The 16,082-nt window shown below is 31.8% G+C and overlaps 1 protein-coding gene across 1 annotated transcript in view; it reads left to right on the top strand.

The window, feature by feature from the left end:
• LOC126893421 (neurotrimin-like) overlaps positions 1-16,082 on the top strand; it is a 792,502-nt gene that overhangs the window by 688,743 nt on the left and 87,677 nt on the right. Inside the window, exon 5 of the mRNA XM_050663588.1 lies at positions 10,458-10,586. Within this exon, the coding sequence (XP_050519545.1) occupies positions 10,458-10,586 (129 nt within the window). The remainder of the gene's footprint in view (positions 1-10,457; positions 10,587-16,082) is intronic.

Genomic DNA, 16,082 nt, shown 5'->3' with positions numbered 1-16,082 from the left:
GTATTCACTTCCGAGAAAAGTTGCTTAGACATAAAAGTTGCGTAATTAAATTTTCTACAATATAGGATTGGTTACAAATTCTAAAAATTGTCACCCTTGTTGCAAAATAGCAATAATTGTGAAAAACCCATAAAAAAAACAAGTATTTGCATTTTACGTTTTTCAACCATTTATGCTATAGTTAGAACCTTCATATTTTACCCAGAAAATCTTTATGATATTATAAAATTATACAGTAAAGGCTATAGCGGGATAAGATGGTCAAAATTGCACCAGGCTCGATTCAGTTTTGGGTTTAGCCATTCGAAAACATATAATTCAAAACTCACTCAGCCAAATTTTCAAGTCCCTAGGTGCTTCGGGGGGTCCGCTATGGGAAAAAACGTGTTTTTTTGAAAACATTTTTTTCCAGACGCTCCATTGCTGCAAAAATCTGAAAAAATTAATAAATGCGTATCTTAACACCACAAAGCTGCCTGATTTTTTTCAGATTTTTAGCTTTAAAATTGTGAGCAGGAAAAAATTTTGAAATTTTCAAAAAAATTTTAGGTTATGTTGTGAATTTTTCGCCAACTTTAAAATATTGTTGTTTTATGTATTTTTTCCGTTCTTTCGAACAACATAAGCATCATTATCATTTTCGACGTGGAAAATACCGAAAAATCGAAAAAACTGTTTTTTTGGCATTTTCTTAAGTTTTTGACTCATAAACTCAACAACATACAGCTAAATTAATCATCATTTACATTTTTATATGTATTGTTACATTTACAATCAAAATCAGCTATTAGAACTTATTTTTTTCCTATAACATGCTCAAAAACCCCGTTTTTCGGCGTTTTTACTAAATAGTAAGAAATCTCAGAAATCAGTAAAAAAAAATAATTCTTTTAACGTTTAAAAAATTAAAATTTTGTTGTTCTCGATAGAATGTAATACAATTAATACTTAAATAAATTATTTTTTTGTTTTGCGCGGTTATTTAAATTTCATATATAATAATATCGTCCCATTATGGGTATCCTGCCATAGGCTTATAAAAAAAATCAATAAATTAATTTTTTAACGTTTAAAAAATAAAATTTTTGTAGTGTTCGATACAAAAAAACCACTCCTCAAGTACTGCCGTCGAAGTCACTAACTATGTACTTACGTAATAAAAATTGTGTTATTAAACGTTAATGAGGAAAATTTTTTAACGTTTAAAAAATAAAATTTTTGTAGTGTTCGATACAAAAAAACCACTCCTCAAGTACTGCCGTCGAAGTCACTAACTATGTACTTACGTAATAAAAATTGTGTTATTAAACGTTAATGAGGAAAATTTTTTAACGTTTAAAAAATAAAATTTTTGTAGTGTTCGATACAAAAAAAAAACACTCCTCAAGTACTGCCGTCGAAGTCACTAACTACTTACGTAATAAAAATCGTGTTATTAAACGTTAATGAGGAATTATTATATAAATAAATTACTAAATTATTTGAATTATTCAATTGCTTAAATAGTGCAACCTAAAGAGTGCAGTGTTTAAAGGGATTAATAACTTAATTATTAAAAAGTTACTACGTACTCATGAAATTACAAAATTCAAATGCTAATTAATATACAGTAAGATGCAAAGGAAAGGAATAAATTCGTTATTTATTAAACTGTCGACTCTAAGGAAAAATCACGAAAGAGGTCGATTTTTTAATTGTGATTTTTTGGAATATATATCATACTAGTAGTGACGTCATCCATCTGGGCGCGATGACGTAATCGATGAATTTTTTTAATGAGAATTACGGTTATTTGAAAAACCATAGTAGTAAAGAACTTTGGTTTGTATAATGGTAAATTTTATTAAAAAACTTTTAAAAAAGTCATCCAAGAACATCCAGAATGTTTTCGATCTAGTCAAATCATCTTCAGTGACATTCTGTGTAGCAATTGAAACTAGCCCACTAGTTGATATATAGTCTTTAAAATTACATAATTTTATTAAGGTACTAGTACACTTTAGAAGACCAAAAATAAGCATTTTTTCAGGATTTTTTTTCTCAGAACCCTTATTAAAAATGAACATAAAACTTTTTACATATTAATACTTAACTCTTAGAGAATACAAAAAATATATCTTTTTTAATTTATGCACGTACAGTAATATTGTAGAGGGCGCCAAAGTCGAGGCGTCGAAAAAAAGTAGTTCCGATGGCGGACAGTTAATCTCAGGATTGGGATCTCTAAAACAAAAAAATCGTACGGCATTTGAAAAAGAAAGGTCTCTTACGTGACAATTTACCACCGTTAGTGAAAAATTCCGCAAAAAAAGATTTTACATTGAAAAAATTTTGTGAAAAAATCGCCCGTTTTTCTTCAGTTTTTCATGGTGAAAAAATAAATATTTTTTATTTTTTTGGTCAAACTCTGGTAAATTGTCACGTAATAAACCTTCCTTTTTCAAATGCAGTACGATTTTTTTGTTTCAGATATCCCAATCCTGAGATTAACTGTCCGCCATCATTTTTCGAGGCCTCAACTTTTGCGCCCTCTACAGTATTAGTGCACGTGCATAAATGAAGAAAGGTATATTTTTTGTATTCTCTAAAAGTTAGATATTAATATGTAAAAAGTTTTATGTTCATTTTTACTATAGCTTCTGAGAAAACAATTCTTGGAAAAAAATATTATTTTTGGTCTTCTAAAGTGTACTAGTTAGTACCTTGAAATAAAATTTTTATTAAAATTATACTTTTGGAATGACAAGTCAAGACGAGTGACACAGACCGAATTCCGTCTTGACCTCGAACTCGTTGTGACAAGTACCCCTTCAGTTTTTCGAGCAGGGAAGCCATGCTGCTTTTGAGCTTTAGTAAAATCCATTTATATCGACATTGTGCCGCATTTCAAAAGTATAATTTTAATGTTGTTCTGAAGCTATTTCCTTTGGCATTTTTATGATTAACTATTTATATGGGAAATTTTAATAAATAATTATGTAATTTTGAAGACTACATAATAATATATCAACTAGCGGACTATAGTTTCAGTAACTAAACAGAATGTCACTGAAGATGATCTGACTAGATAGAAAATGTTCTGATGTTTTTCTATAATCTATTTGGATGACTTTTTTAAAAGTTTTTTAATAGAATTTTATACCATTATACAAGCCGAAGTTTTTTTATTTCTGTGTAAGTTTCTTAACTATGGTACACAGCCAATCACTGGGACTTTACTATAATTTGGTTATTCGAAAGGTTATTCAAATCTCTATTCAGTAATAGTATAAACATTACCATTATTAGAAAGGACTAAGTTTTCAATCTAATAGCACATAAAATAACATCAAAAATATTACTCTACATCCCACCAGATTGAAAACAATGGAAACTTTTTCCTTATTATTTATACAGAGTGACCCATTTTTTTTTAAATAAATTAATATCCAAAAAAATAATGTATGTAATTTATTTAATTCAAAATATATTTTACTTTCAGAAAACGGAAAAAAATGTTTATTCGAAAAATAAACATTGCTTTTCGCTTAAATAACAAGAGGCAGGTGGCTGGCAGGAGCTGGCTTGAACATTGAATTTAAGTGAAAAGCAATGTTTATATCTCAAACATTTCTTCTGTTTTCTAACAGCAGTAAAATATATTTTGAAGTAAATACATTACTTAAATCCTTCTTTTTATGTCAATTAATTTAATTCAAATTTTTTTTGGTCACCCTGTATAAATAATTTTGTTAGTGTTTATATTAATGAATAGAGAACTGAATATCCTTTGAAATGAGTTGCCACACGACATATATTCTCATTTAAAAAAATCATCGATTACGTCATCACACCCAGATGGATGACGTCACTCGTATCACACTCGACCCGTTTCGGTATTTTTCCGAAAGTCGCCAGTTTACGAAATAACGAATTTATTCCTTTCTTTGCACCATGCTGTATATTAATTTGAATTTTGTAATTTCATCATTATGTAGTAACTTTTTAATAATTAATTTATTAATCCCTTTAAACACTCTGCACTCTTTAGGTTGCACTATATAATCAATTAAGTAATTCAAATAATTTAATAATTATTTATTTAAATAATAATTCCTCATTAAAGTTTAATAAAAATATTTTTTTATTTATTATTTTTTTATTTTTTAATCAAAAGGAAGCCGTAGATTTTCTTATTTTATTATTTTAAAAATATTTTTATTACGTAAGTAGTTAGTAACTTCAACCGCGGGTACTTGAGGACTGGTTTATCCTGAGTTTTTTTCCAAAAACGTGGCTAGAAGCGCTTCCTTGCGTACGGCACCAAAGTGCCGAGCTTTTTTAACCTTAGCGCGCTTTGAGAATCACAACCGCAACAAGCATTTTTATAAAGGGCAACATTTTCTATCGAATACTACAAAAATTTTATTTTTTAAACGTTAAAACTTTTAAAAAATTAATTTATTGATTTTTTTTATAAGCCTATGGCAGGGTACCCTTAGTGGGACGATATTATTATATATGAAATTCAAACAATCGTGCAAAACAAAAAAAAATTTTATTTAAGTATTAATTGTATTACATTCTATCGAGAACAACAAAATTTTAATTTTTTAAACGTTAAAAGAATTATTTTTTTTTACTGATTTCTGAGGCTATTTAGTAAACGCCGAAAAACGGGGTTTTTGAGTATGCTGTAGGAAAAAAAATAAGTTCTAATAGCTGATTTCGATTGTAAATGTAACAATATATATATATAAAAATGTAAATGATGATTAATTTAGCTGCATGTTGTTGAGTTTATCAGTCAAAAACTTCAAAAAATGCCAAAAAAAACAGTTCTTTCGATTTTTAGGTATTTTCCACGTCAAAAATGATAATGATGCTTATGCCATTCGAAAGAATGGAAAAAAATACACAAAACAACAATATTCTAAAGTTGGCGAAAAATTTACAACATAACCTAAAAATTTTTTGAAAATTTCAAAAATTTTTTCTGCGCTTAATTTTGAAGCTAAAAATCTGAAAAAAATCAGGTAGTTTTGTGTTGTTAAGATACGCATTCATTAATTTTTTCTGATTTTTTGCAGCAATACAGCGTCTGGAAAAAAATGTTTTCAAAAAAACACGTTTTTTTCTATAGCGGACCCCCCGGTGCACCCAGGGACTTGAAAATTTGGCTGAGTGAGTTTTCAATTATATATTTTCGAATGGCTAAACCCAAAACTGAATCGAGCCTGGTGCAATTTTGACCATCTTATCCCGCTATAGCCTTTCATTAAGATCGGTTTAATAGATTTTGCAACCCAGCTTTTGCAAAAAAAATTCATTTTTTCAAAATGTTGCAGGACTAAGAATAAATCAGATAGCAAGTTGAATTTTTTTACGTATAGAAGAATACTGTACCTCGCATTTGCAATTTTTAAAATTAAAATCCATTAACTACCACGGCGTCAGAAATTTTTTTAAATAAACATTAAATTTTAGTGCTATGCGCAGGACAGCGGTGTTCGATTCACACAAGTTGATTTCCACCAACATTTCTTCCAATCTTTATCTAATATATTATTTTATTACTGTATATTTTGTTGTATTTTAATACTTTAATTCCCCAAAAATCAAACTAATTTGATTATTGTTTGTGAAATATTGTTTAAACAATTGAATATGTTTAAAAATAATAAACTTTTATGATCTAACTTAAAATATATGAAAAAAAAAATGTTTTTGCCAAAAAAAGTATTATTTCAAAGGACAGAGTATGTGTTTTCATTTTGCAATGAACAAATTTATTTATTTATATCGAAATGTACTAAAAATTAAAATTTATCAATCATTATCAAAGGTCATTGGAACGCCCAATCAGAGAAAATTATGCGCTGTCCTGCGCGTAACACCAAAAAAATAATGTTTATATAAAAAAAAAACTCCTGACGCAGTAGTGGTTAACCGATCTTAATTTTGCAAATTGCAACTGAAAGGTACAGTACTCTTCTATACGTAATACTATACGAAATAATTCAACTTGCTGTCTGCTTTATTTTCAGTCCTGTAACATTTTGAAAAAATGAACTTTTTTCGCGAAAGCTGGATTGCAAAATTTATTTTGCAAAAATCTATTAAACTGATCTTAATGAAATTCACAGTATTGTTTCTCTTATATTATAAAGTTATTCTGGGTAAAATATGAAGGTTCTAAGTGTAGCACAAATGGTTGAAAAAAGTAAAATGTGAATACTTGTTTTTTTATCGTTTTTTCGCAATTATTGCCATATTATTGCTTTTATCGCTTTTGTTACAATTTGCAACAAGGGTGACAATTTTTAAAATATTTAACGAATCCTATATTGTAGAAAATTTAATTGCGCAACTTTTATGTCAGTACAACTTTTCTCGGAAATGAGCACTTTTAAAGTTATAATCAAAAAACGAAGAAAAACATCGAATTTTTCCTTCATTTTTTGACATTTTGATTATTTAAACAATGTTCCGGAAATTTTTGAGTGGGAGGATAACTCAAAAAATTTTATTGTATGAGTTATTTTCAAGGAATTTCTGCAAAAAAATATGAGTCACCTCTCAACGTCCAAATGTACTAATATTTTTACAGATGCGCCCTGGTCTATGAAGCAAACGGAAGGATTCTATTTATACAGTTTGTCGCATTTAAGATGAAGACACCTTTATATTTCGGCTATCAAAATAAATACAGATTTGAAATTTTGCAATACAAATTGATGGTTCACAATTTTTTAAGATAGTCAACTGAAATTTAAATTTTAAACGCGGCCTACTGCGAACCCACAAACGGTGTGAATTTTTGATACTTTGCTTCGCGTTAGAGATATCGGAAAATGTTATTTGGAAAAGTTGTTCGAAATATCTATTATAACTCCGCATATCAGATTTTATGACAGAATTCTCACTTTTAGTTTTTTTCATTATTTGCAGTCGGGATCCAAAAACCTACAATTGGCTGTCCCGAGAAACATCTCGGGACAGCTAGCTCTACGGAATTTTAGGGTCCTGACTACAAATAAAAAAAAACTAAAAGTGCGAATTTTGTCATGACATTTGGTACGAGGGGTTATAATAATATTTGGAACAACTTTTCCAAATAACTTTTTCCGATATCTCTAACGCGAAGCAAAATATCAAAAATTTACTCTGCTCGTGGGAAGATTTAAACAATGTTAAACAGTCATTTTAGAATATTTGTAATAAAACACTCTGTATCTCGGTAAGAAGGAATATTTTATTTAAAGTGATCTAGGATAAATCTTCGTATTTTTTGCTAAGGTTTCTCCAGTTACTATATGCACAATTCTTAATGAAACCCCCTGTTAGTATAATGATTTACCTGGCATAATATATTCCCATTTGTTGCTGTAGGTATCGAAACATTTTACAGTCGAACCCGCTTATTAGAATACCGGTTAAAGGAATATCCCGGTTTAAGGGATAGAAATTTGAGGTCCCAAAACGTTTTGACTAGGCTTATATGATCGGTTATTAGAATATCCCTGTTATAGGAATACTTTTTCTTGGCACGACGGCTACTCCAATGAGCGGGTTCGAATGTATTTTTTTGTTTAATTATTATCTGGATTGTTTTTCTAATTAATCTTCATTTCTAGTTGTAGATAAGCATTATTAATTAGATCTAAAACTTTTCTTCGGTTTCGGTACGAGCTAATACTATCTGCATATTTTATACTAAAAACTTATATTTTATTGATTTTTCTTTCTCTATAATAGTTTCTCAAGGTTTTCTTGAACTGCAGGTCCTAACAGAGGTTGATACAGTACAGGGAATAACACACTGTTAAGGGGCGTTTTCCTACAAATTCGCAGGTCGCTGGTAGCCGCGAATTGGTAGCCGCTACCGAGTCGCTGGTAGCTGCGAATACTTCAATATTTAATTAAATTTACCGAAATTAAATGTCTTTCTTTGCCGTCAACTTATATGATTCATTTTTTGGAACGTAAAATTCAGGATAATTGCTAACCACATGAATCAGTTGATCATCATCTTCTGTGGTCAAAGCCTCCATTACTGTATGTAGGTAGGTATAATAACAATGAATATGTACTTATCAGTTTTTTCCAAAATTTATTAATGGGTCTTTTTTTCAACTAATGTAGTATGAAATAGCTAAATACGGACACCAAATATAAACAATAAACACAAATACACTGCTCAACAATAGATAAGGATCATAATAATTATTATTTAAAATATTTTAAAAGTTTGTTGACGTTGCAGTATTTTTTCGTTGGTTATAGTTAGACAATATACATATATTTTGAAATATAAATAATCAAAAGCAAAAATAATATATGTTAACAATTTATTAAAATAAGTTAACTTAAAATTGTGTTCTACAAAATCAAAAATAACAAGATAATTGGTCTACAAAACTTAAATAAAAAATTCTAATATTTTAGTGGACTTCCTCGTGAATGGATTATACTTCTTGCTCTATTACATACTCTCAATAAATGCATTCAAAAAATTTTGATCCCAAGTTGTCCATATGTGCTTCACCGTTTCACTTAACTGTTGAAGCGTATTTACATCTAACGTATTATAAGCGTATTATTATCTAAAATTAATCTAACACATATTATCATAAATTAATCTAACACATCTAGTTGTATTATAGCAACCCAGACAAGTACTATGCAGTTCATATCTAGTGACATGACTGGCCACTTTATTTTGTCAATACAGTGATACTGAACATGGGATACTGGTTAATAAGGACAAAACTTTCTCCGAGTACACCCGCAAATGGTACAGTAGTTGGTTCTACAGCCATATCTCTATATTTTTGAGCCATCATCGTAGAATTTGTCAGATCCACTAAGTCGGTGCGGCTAACAAAACAAATACCACCCCAAACGCAAATAGAGCCTCCCCCAAAAGTAGTAGTAGGCACCCTATAATTTTAATTATACCTCTCTCCTCGTTTCCTCCAAACCAAAATACGAACATCGGAATTGTTTATACGAAATCTAGAATCATCTGTAAATATACAGATTCTCCATTCGTTGATTGTGCAGTTGCTGTGTTCTTCAGCCCATAGTCTTCTAAATCCGCGATGTTTCCTGATTATTACTGGATGATATGAACATATTATTGCTCTTAAGCCACTCACGCAACCTTCTTCTAACGGTTTGGTTTGAAATTATTATTTCAGTGGCGTTATGCAATGTTCTGTTGAAGCCAGCAATATAATATATTGGGTTCCATCTAGCAATAATTCGCATATATCGGTCATCAACAGGCTTGGTACTCCGTTGTCGCCCTCCACCATAAACGTTATGAGCCGACACCATTTGTGATATAACGATTCTAAGCTCTATTTACAACACTTTGTAAAAACCCCAAACGTTGAGCCACTTCACTTTTCGTTGACCACCTCACATCACAATCTGTTACATTCGGACAATATCTAAACGTCTTCGAGGCATAGTTTATAACTGACTAATGAAAATACTCCATTATGAAAAACAACTCAACCCTAACTGTGTGCTCAAAATTTTGCTGACGATAGTAAAAAAAAAGGAAAAGCGGATTGTACAATAAGAAAATTTATTTTATTTCATTTAAACTTGATGACAAAGTCGGGTTATTAATATTTTAATAATTATATTAAACGTTTACAAACTCCAACTATTTTTGGCATAAAATATTACTTTGATTCATATCAATTGTTGAGCACTGTATTTATTTTTAGACCTATTTCTATAGTCGTTAAATAAATATGCAAAAAATACAAAACCTATCTACTATTCGTAGCGACTGGGGACGCTAGTCTGCTTCCGAACGAGACCTACGACTGGCGACCGGCGACTTTTTCAACTAATATAGTACCTACCAATAATTATAAAAAATATGTTTCCATGTACATACACCAAATATAAACAATAAACACAAATATTTACCTGTTAAACCTATTTCCATAATCTTTAAAGAAATATGCAACAAACAAAGACAGTAGTATTTGTGGCGACTGGGGACGCTAGTATGCTTCCCAACGAAACCTACGACTGGCGACCGGCGACTGACGACTCAGTCGTTGGTAACAGCGACCCAGTAGCTTCTAGGAGAATAGTTCTATTTAAAACGCATTAACGATGCATGAATCAATTGGTAGCGGCTACCAATTCGCTGCTACCAGCGACCGGCGAATTTGTAGGAAAACGCCCCTTTAAAGCGTATCATCTAGTACAACGTATCCTCGTATCATCGAGTAAAGAATCATCTTATACTGTTTTATTAATCGTTGCTCATCAATATACTTTGCGCTGCTTGGTATATCTTAAAAATTTTATTTGTCTCATTGTTTGTACACGTACTCACTTTTTTCGCAGTCACTGTTACCAAATCACCATGTACAAAAAGTATACTTTTACTTTATAAAATATTTTAAAAATAACAAATTTTGTTAACGTACAATTTTATTTTTCAGTTTCCGAATGGGAAGGAGAAACTCTGGAGCTTACAAAAATTTCCAGACTTGATATGGGGGCTTTTCTGTGCATTGCTAGTAATGGTGTACCCCCCACAGTCAGCAAAAGAATCAAAGTAAGCGTAAATTGTAAGTATTTTATTTATACTATTTTTAATGATGCAAGACGTTTTATAATTGTCGACGAAAATTCTAAAATAATTTATAACATGCCAGTTTTTGGATTAGTTTTTTCATTAGTTCTCTCGTTTTTAGTCGTCGTACATTATAGAATCGAACGAAAGTCAATAGTGATATTATATTCTTTGATGTTTGACAAATATTTTCATTAACCCCTTCAATACGGTGATGCACCCACGTGCATGCTTGACTTTTTTTTATTGTTTGTTTACTGTGCAATCAGTAAAAAAAACAGACCATAAACACATTTGTTAAAATTTACAATGGCGCGAAGAGAAATATTTCAATAAATATTTACTCCACATGATTATTACAATTACGTTTACAATTAGTGTTTCTTAACTTAAGAATGGTAAATCTAATGGTAATTTTTGCTTAAGGCGTCTAATTTGTTGACTATTATCCAATAAATTTAGCGCTAACACATTTGGGTGGTTTTCTAGTCGCTGTACATATTTATCACTGTGTGACACTATCACTTCACTCACAGTTGGCACTTGAAGGCCCTGTAGGATGTTTTTGTTGCTTACAAACCACGGCGCATAAGTTATTGCTCGTAACACCTTGTTTTGAAATCGGCCCATGATTGCTAGATTGGATTTTGAAGCAGGTTCCCACAACTGTATTCCTTACGTCCAAATTGGCTTGAGTAAGGCATTGTACGCTAGTAATTTATGTCTCAACGACAACTGGGATTTTCTTCCGAGCAACCAATAGTATTTTCTATATATGGTGTCAAGATGTTTTCTTTTTTTCCATATATGAGTTATCCAAGTGAGTCTCTTGTCCATATGTAGGTCTAAGTGCTTTACAGTATCTACCGTTGGAAGGGGAGCATTGTTGAGTGATATTTGAGGAGAATTGCCATGGCATTTAGTGAATACTATGTGGCTTTATTTGGATTCATTAAGTTTTATCTTCCATTTCTTAGTTTATTTCTGGACTTTATTTAAGTTTTCTTGGAGTTGTTCTGCTGCAACAACGGGATCTGAATGTACTGCCATTATTGCGGTATCGTCTGCAAATTTGGCTGTATGTACTTTATTGTCCGCAGGCAAATCGAAGGTAAATAGTAGATACAAGATCGGCCCAAGAACGCTACCTTGAGGAACGCCTGCCTTTATGAGATGTATACCGGTTATCTCGTCTTCATATTTTATCTGGAAATATATTTCTTTTAGGTAGAGTATAGTATATCTATCATACATGTTCTGGTGTAGTTCCCTTTTTAGTTTATATAGTAGTCCCTGATGCCACACTTTGTCAAAAGCTTGGCTTACATCGATGAATGCAGTTGAGCAATATTGCTTGCTTTCAAAATAGTCTTGGATTAATTCTACCAGTCGACGGATCTGTTCAATTGTTGAATGTTTAACTCTAAATCCAAATTGGTGTATTGGTAAAAGTTCTTTTTCTGCAATAATTTTCATAAGTCACTTAGCTAGTAATTTTCCATAATTTTCGACATGACAGGCAGTAGACTTATTGCTCGGTATGACGTTGTTTCGTGTTGAGGTTTACCAGGTTTAGGAATTAGTATTATTTGCGCTACCTTCCATTGCGCAGGAAAATATTTGAGTCTTATGACGGCGTTAGTAATGTAGGTTGACATCAGTATTCCTTTTCGCGGTAGTTCTTTCATAATTTTAATTAGGTCGTGTCCTGGAGCTTTTTTAGGGTCTAGCTCTGTTTTTATAATGCACTGTACCTCATTTGGTGTAATATGTTGTATTTGCTCATCTGATGGTATTTGTGCATCAAGAAACGCATGCTTGACTGTTACACTGTGACATTCACACCGGTGCGCGGTGCATCATAAGTTTGCGTTCGCCATATACGACATCTGCATCATATTTAAGGTATTTTTGTTCGATCCGAATGTCTATATTCAAATCTAGAGGTGGGAAAACCCACCTTTAATTAGTTGTATCCGTATACCTATAGGTGCGACTTGCCGTACGACGGTCTGGCGCGTAGGGGTTAACAGAAGGAAAAGATGGGGATAGAATTTTACAATAACACTATGGATTGGTAGTTATTAGTAAATCTTTATCGTCAAATCCATCTGTTTTCAATATTTGTATTGAATTTTACAATGGACAGTATGGATTGATAATTATTAGTAAATTTTTATCGTCCAATCCAACTGTTTTCAATATTTGTAGCATTTTTATGCCGTATCTTATCAAATGTCAAAAGCATTTTTAAAATCGATTGCACGGCTGTATACCTACATTTTAATTCTCTGCATCTCTGTATCCATACTTGCATACTGAACAAGGCTTCTCTCGTACCCAAGCATAAATCTTCAAATCGTGACTGATCAAACTTACTGAATCATTTCATGGCTTTGCATTGTAACTACAGACTACACAATTTTAAGAGAACCTTGAGACGGGTTCTTTCTACATATATTTTTCCGAACGTCATGACTAATAATAACTATCTTTCACTCAAAGTGAATTTAACTATATTTTCTAATTTTATCTTTCAAAATCTCTACATAAGGGAGACAAAACAAACTTACTATGAGGAAAAATGTAAAGAGATAGAAGATCTTCAGAACACATACGACCTATTCTACCTGCATAAAAAGGTTAAATAAATGGCAGGGCTGCAAAAAAGAAATCACAATACAACTCTTTTAGATAAAAATGGAAATACTATGATAATGACTGAAGAAAAGCTAAGACGATGGAAAAAATATATGGAAGAGCTCTTTGAGGACGAAAAAGGAAACCTACAAGACATATTATATTTCGAGGACAGAGAAACAAGTGTAGAAATTACAAAGAAAGAAATATTGTATGCACTAAAGAACACCAGAATCGGAAAAACCTGGGGCCAGATGAACTGCCTATTGATGTCCTTAAAATAATAGAAAAATGAGTACATGGATGTTCTCTTAAAGCTCTTTAATGAAATTTATCAATCAGGTGACATACCCAATGAATGGTTGACCTCAAGATTTATTTGTCTCCCAAAAAAGAAAAATGCTAGAGAATGCACCGACCACCGCACCATAAGTCTGATGTCTCACAAACTTGAAATGTTTTTAAAGATCATTCATAAACGCATTTACCAAACACTTAATATGGATATTGAAGAAATGCAATTTGGATTCCGTAGAGGCGTAGGTGCCCGTGAAGCTCTCTTTGCATTCAACGTACTAATCCAGAGATGCTTGGATGTGAAACAAGGTGTAAGTCTGTTTCATAGATTACAACAAGGCTTTCGATAAAGTCCGCCACAGAGAGCTAATGAACGTCCTCAAAACAAAACAATTACAATACAATGACTTTCGAATTATAAAAAATCTATATTATAAAGGGCAAGCACACATACGCATTAACGAACACACGTCAGAAAAGTTGGGAATTAAAAGAGAAGTGCGACAGGAGTGTTTATGGTCACCACTACTATTCAATGCATACTCTGAAGAATTTATGAAAAGAGCTCTTGAGGGAGAAACAGCAGGAATTAAGGTCAATGGAACGCTAATTAACAACATTAGATATGCGGACGATACTATCGTAATAGCGGACAACCTACAAGATTTTCACAAGCTAATGAACAAGATAGTTGAGTAGGAAGAAAAATATGGATTATCAATAAACATCAAGAAAACTAAATTTATGAGGATATAAAAACCCAAAATAACCCAAAATAATGATGAAAGTCCGACAATTAACGATAAAACTTTAGAACAAGTGGAAAACTAAAACTATTTTGGCACAATAATTAATCACACAAACGATAACTCCAAAGAAATCAAAGTTCGAATACAGAAAGCAAGAACAAACTTCAACAAAATAAGAAAAGTATTTTGTGCAAGAGAACTGAAATTAGACTTGAGTGTTAGGCTGGCAAGATGTTATATTTTCTCAACTCTGATTTACGGGATAGAAGCATGAACAATTAACGCGTCGACTGGTAAAAAGTTGGAAGCATTTGAACTGTGGGTGTATAGAAGAATCCTGAAGATATCATGGACCGAGCATGTAAGAAACAACGAAGTCATGAAAAGAGTCAACAAAAGAATGGAAATATTGGAAACCATCGCGGCACGAAAGCTGCAATACCTGATGCATGTTATGCGTAATGGGAGATATCTACAACATACTTCAATCAATTATACAAGTAAAAATCCAGGGCAAGGTAAGTGTAGGAAGTAGAAGAATCACATGGTTGAATAACTGGTGGGAATGGTACGGATTTCAGTGCCGGTTTATCCACTGGGCGCTCGGGGCGGGCCCTAAGGGCCCACGAGGGGTGTGAAGTGGCTTTCTTTTATTATTAACAAAATAAAGTCCAATAATAATCGAGGTACATATTATTTGAAATAGAGAAAAAGACTATGAAATACCTGATAACTTTGTAAGAACGTGATAACTTTTAAACGAGAGTGATTCCTTAGAAAATTGTATGAAATATATGAATATGCTGGAGACAAAGCTTGTTATAGGCGATTAATGAAATCACATCTTATAGAGTAATAACCAATGGAGGTAAAGAAAAGAGAGATTGGCTAATATAATACGAAAGTGTTAAAGCTGTTTATTGTTACCCTTGCAAAATATTTTCAATTGAAAAAAATAGTTTAACAGATTTTGGATGTATTTTACCCACTGGAAACATTTGAATAGTTTGCTCAAATCTCAGGAAGAAAGTAAATTTTATCTAAACTCTATGATTACATTAGTAACCAGATCATCAATTAGACAGAGTTATGTTATATGGATCATCAGTTAGATTGGAGTTATAGACGCTGGCTTGAAAGAGCAAGTAGAACGCGAAGCTGACTATTTACGAAAGGTCCTAAGAAGAGTTGTTGTCACCATTAAATTACTTGCTTCTTAAGGACTAGCTTTCCGTTGATCTCATGACATGAGGAATTAACGAGTCGTCAAAAAGGTAATTAATTAAGTTGTCTTGTATACTTGGCTTTTGACAACTTCTTATATTATCATTTACAGCGGAATACAAATAAAGCAAAAGGTTCAGTTAGCTATCTGTCTGACCAAATTTTTAATGAATTCCTGGAAGTGATGAAAACAAAACTTGTAGAAACTGTTGACGCTGTAAATGCTTTACCTAAAAACTACGGATCCGTCAAACATATTTTTTCCAATTAAGCAATAATAGAGACAAAAAATCAGCAGTTAAAAGTGAAGCTAAGGCACTGCAAAATAAAATGGATACCTTTGAGGCAGCTCCATTGACACTGATTTGGGCAAAAATTTTAAAACGCGTGAGTGCAACAAGAAAACCTTAGAAACTGTGGACTCGAATGTGTCAATTGGAGTAGAATTAATGACATTTGAGCTTTATTGGAGACTTAAGAAATAAATTAAGTGAAATTGAACTATCCAGAAATATTTTTTTGCGAAGGCGAGGATATCTCAAATATATTCTATAGAATTGACCTTCAAAGAACAAAGAAAA

Source organism: Diabrotica virgifera, chromosome 10 (genome assembly GCF_917563875.1).
Source record: "Diabrotica virgifera virgifera chromosome 10, PGI_DIABVI_V3a".
NCBI classification, from domain to species: Eukaryota; Metazoa; Arthropoda; class Insecta; order Coleoptera; family Chrysomelidae; genus Diabrotica; species Diabrotica virgifera.
Note: the sequence above shows the minus strand (reverse complement) of the source record. Positions and strands in the feature narration are given on the sequence as shown.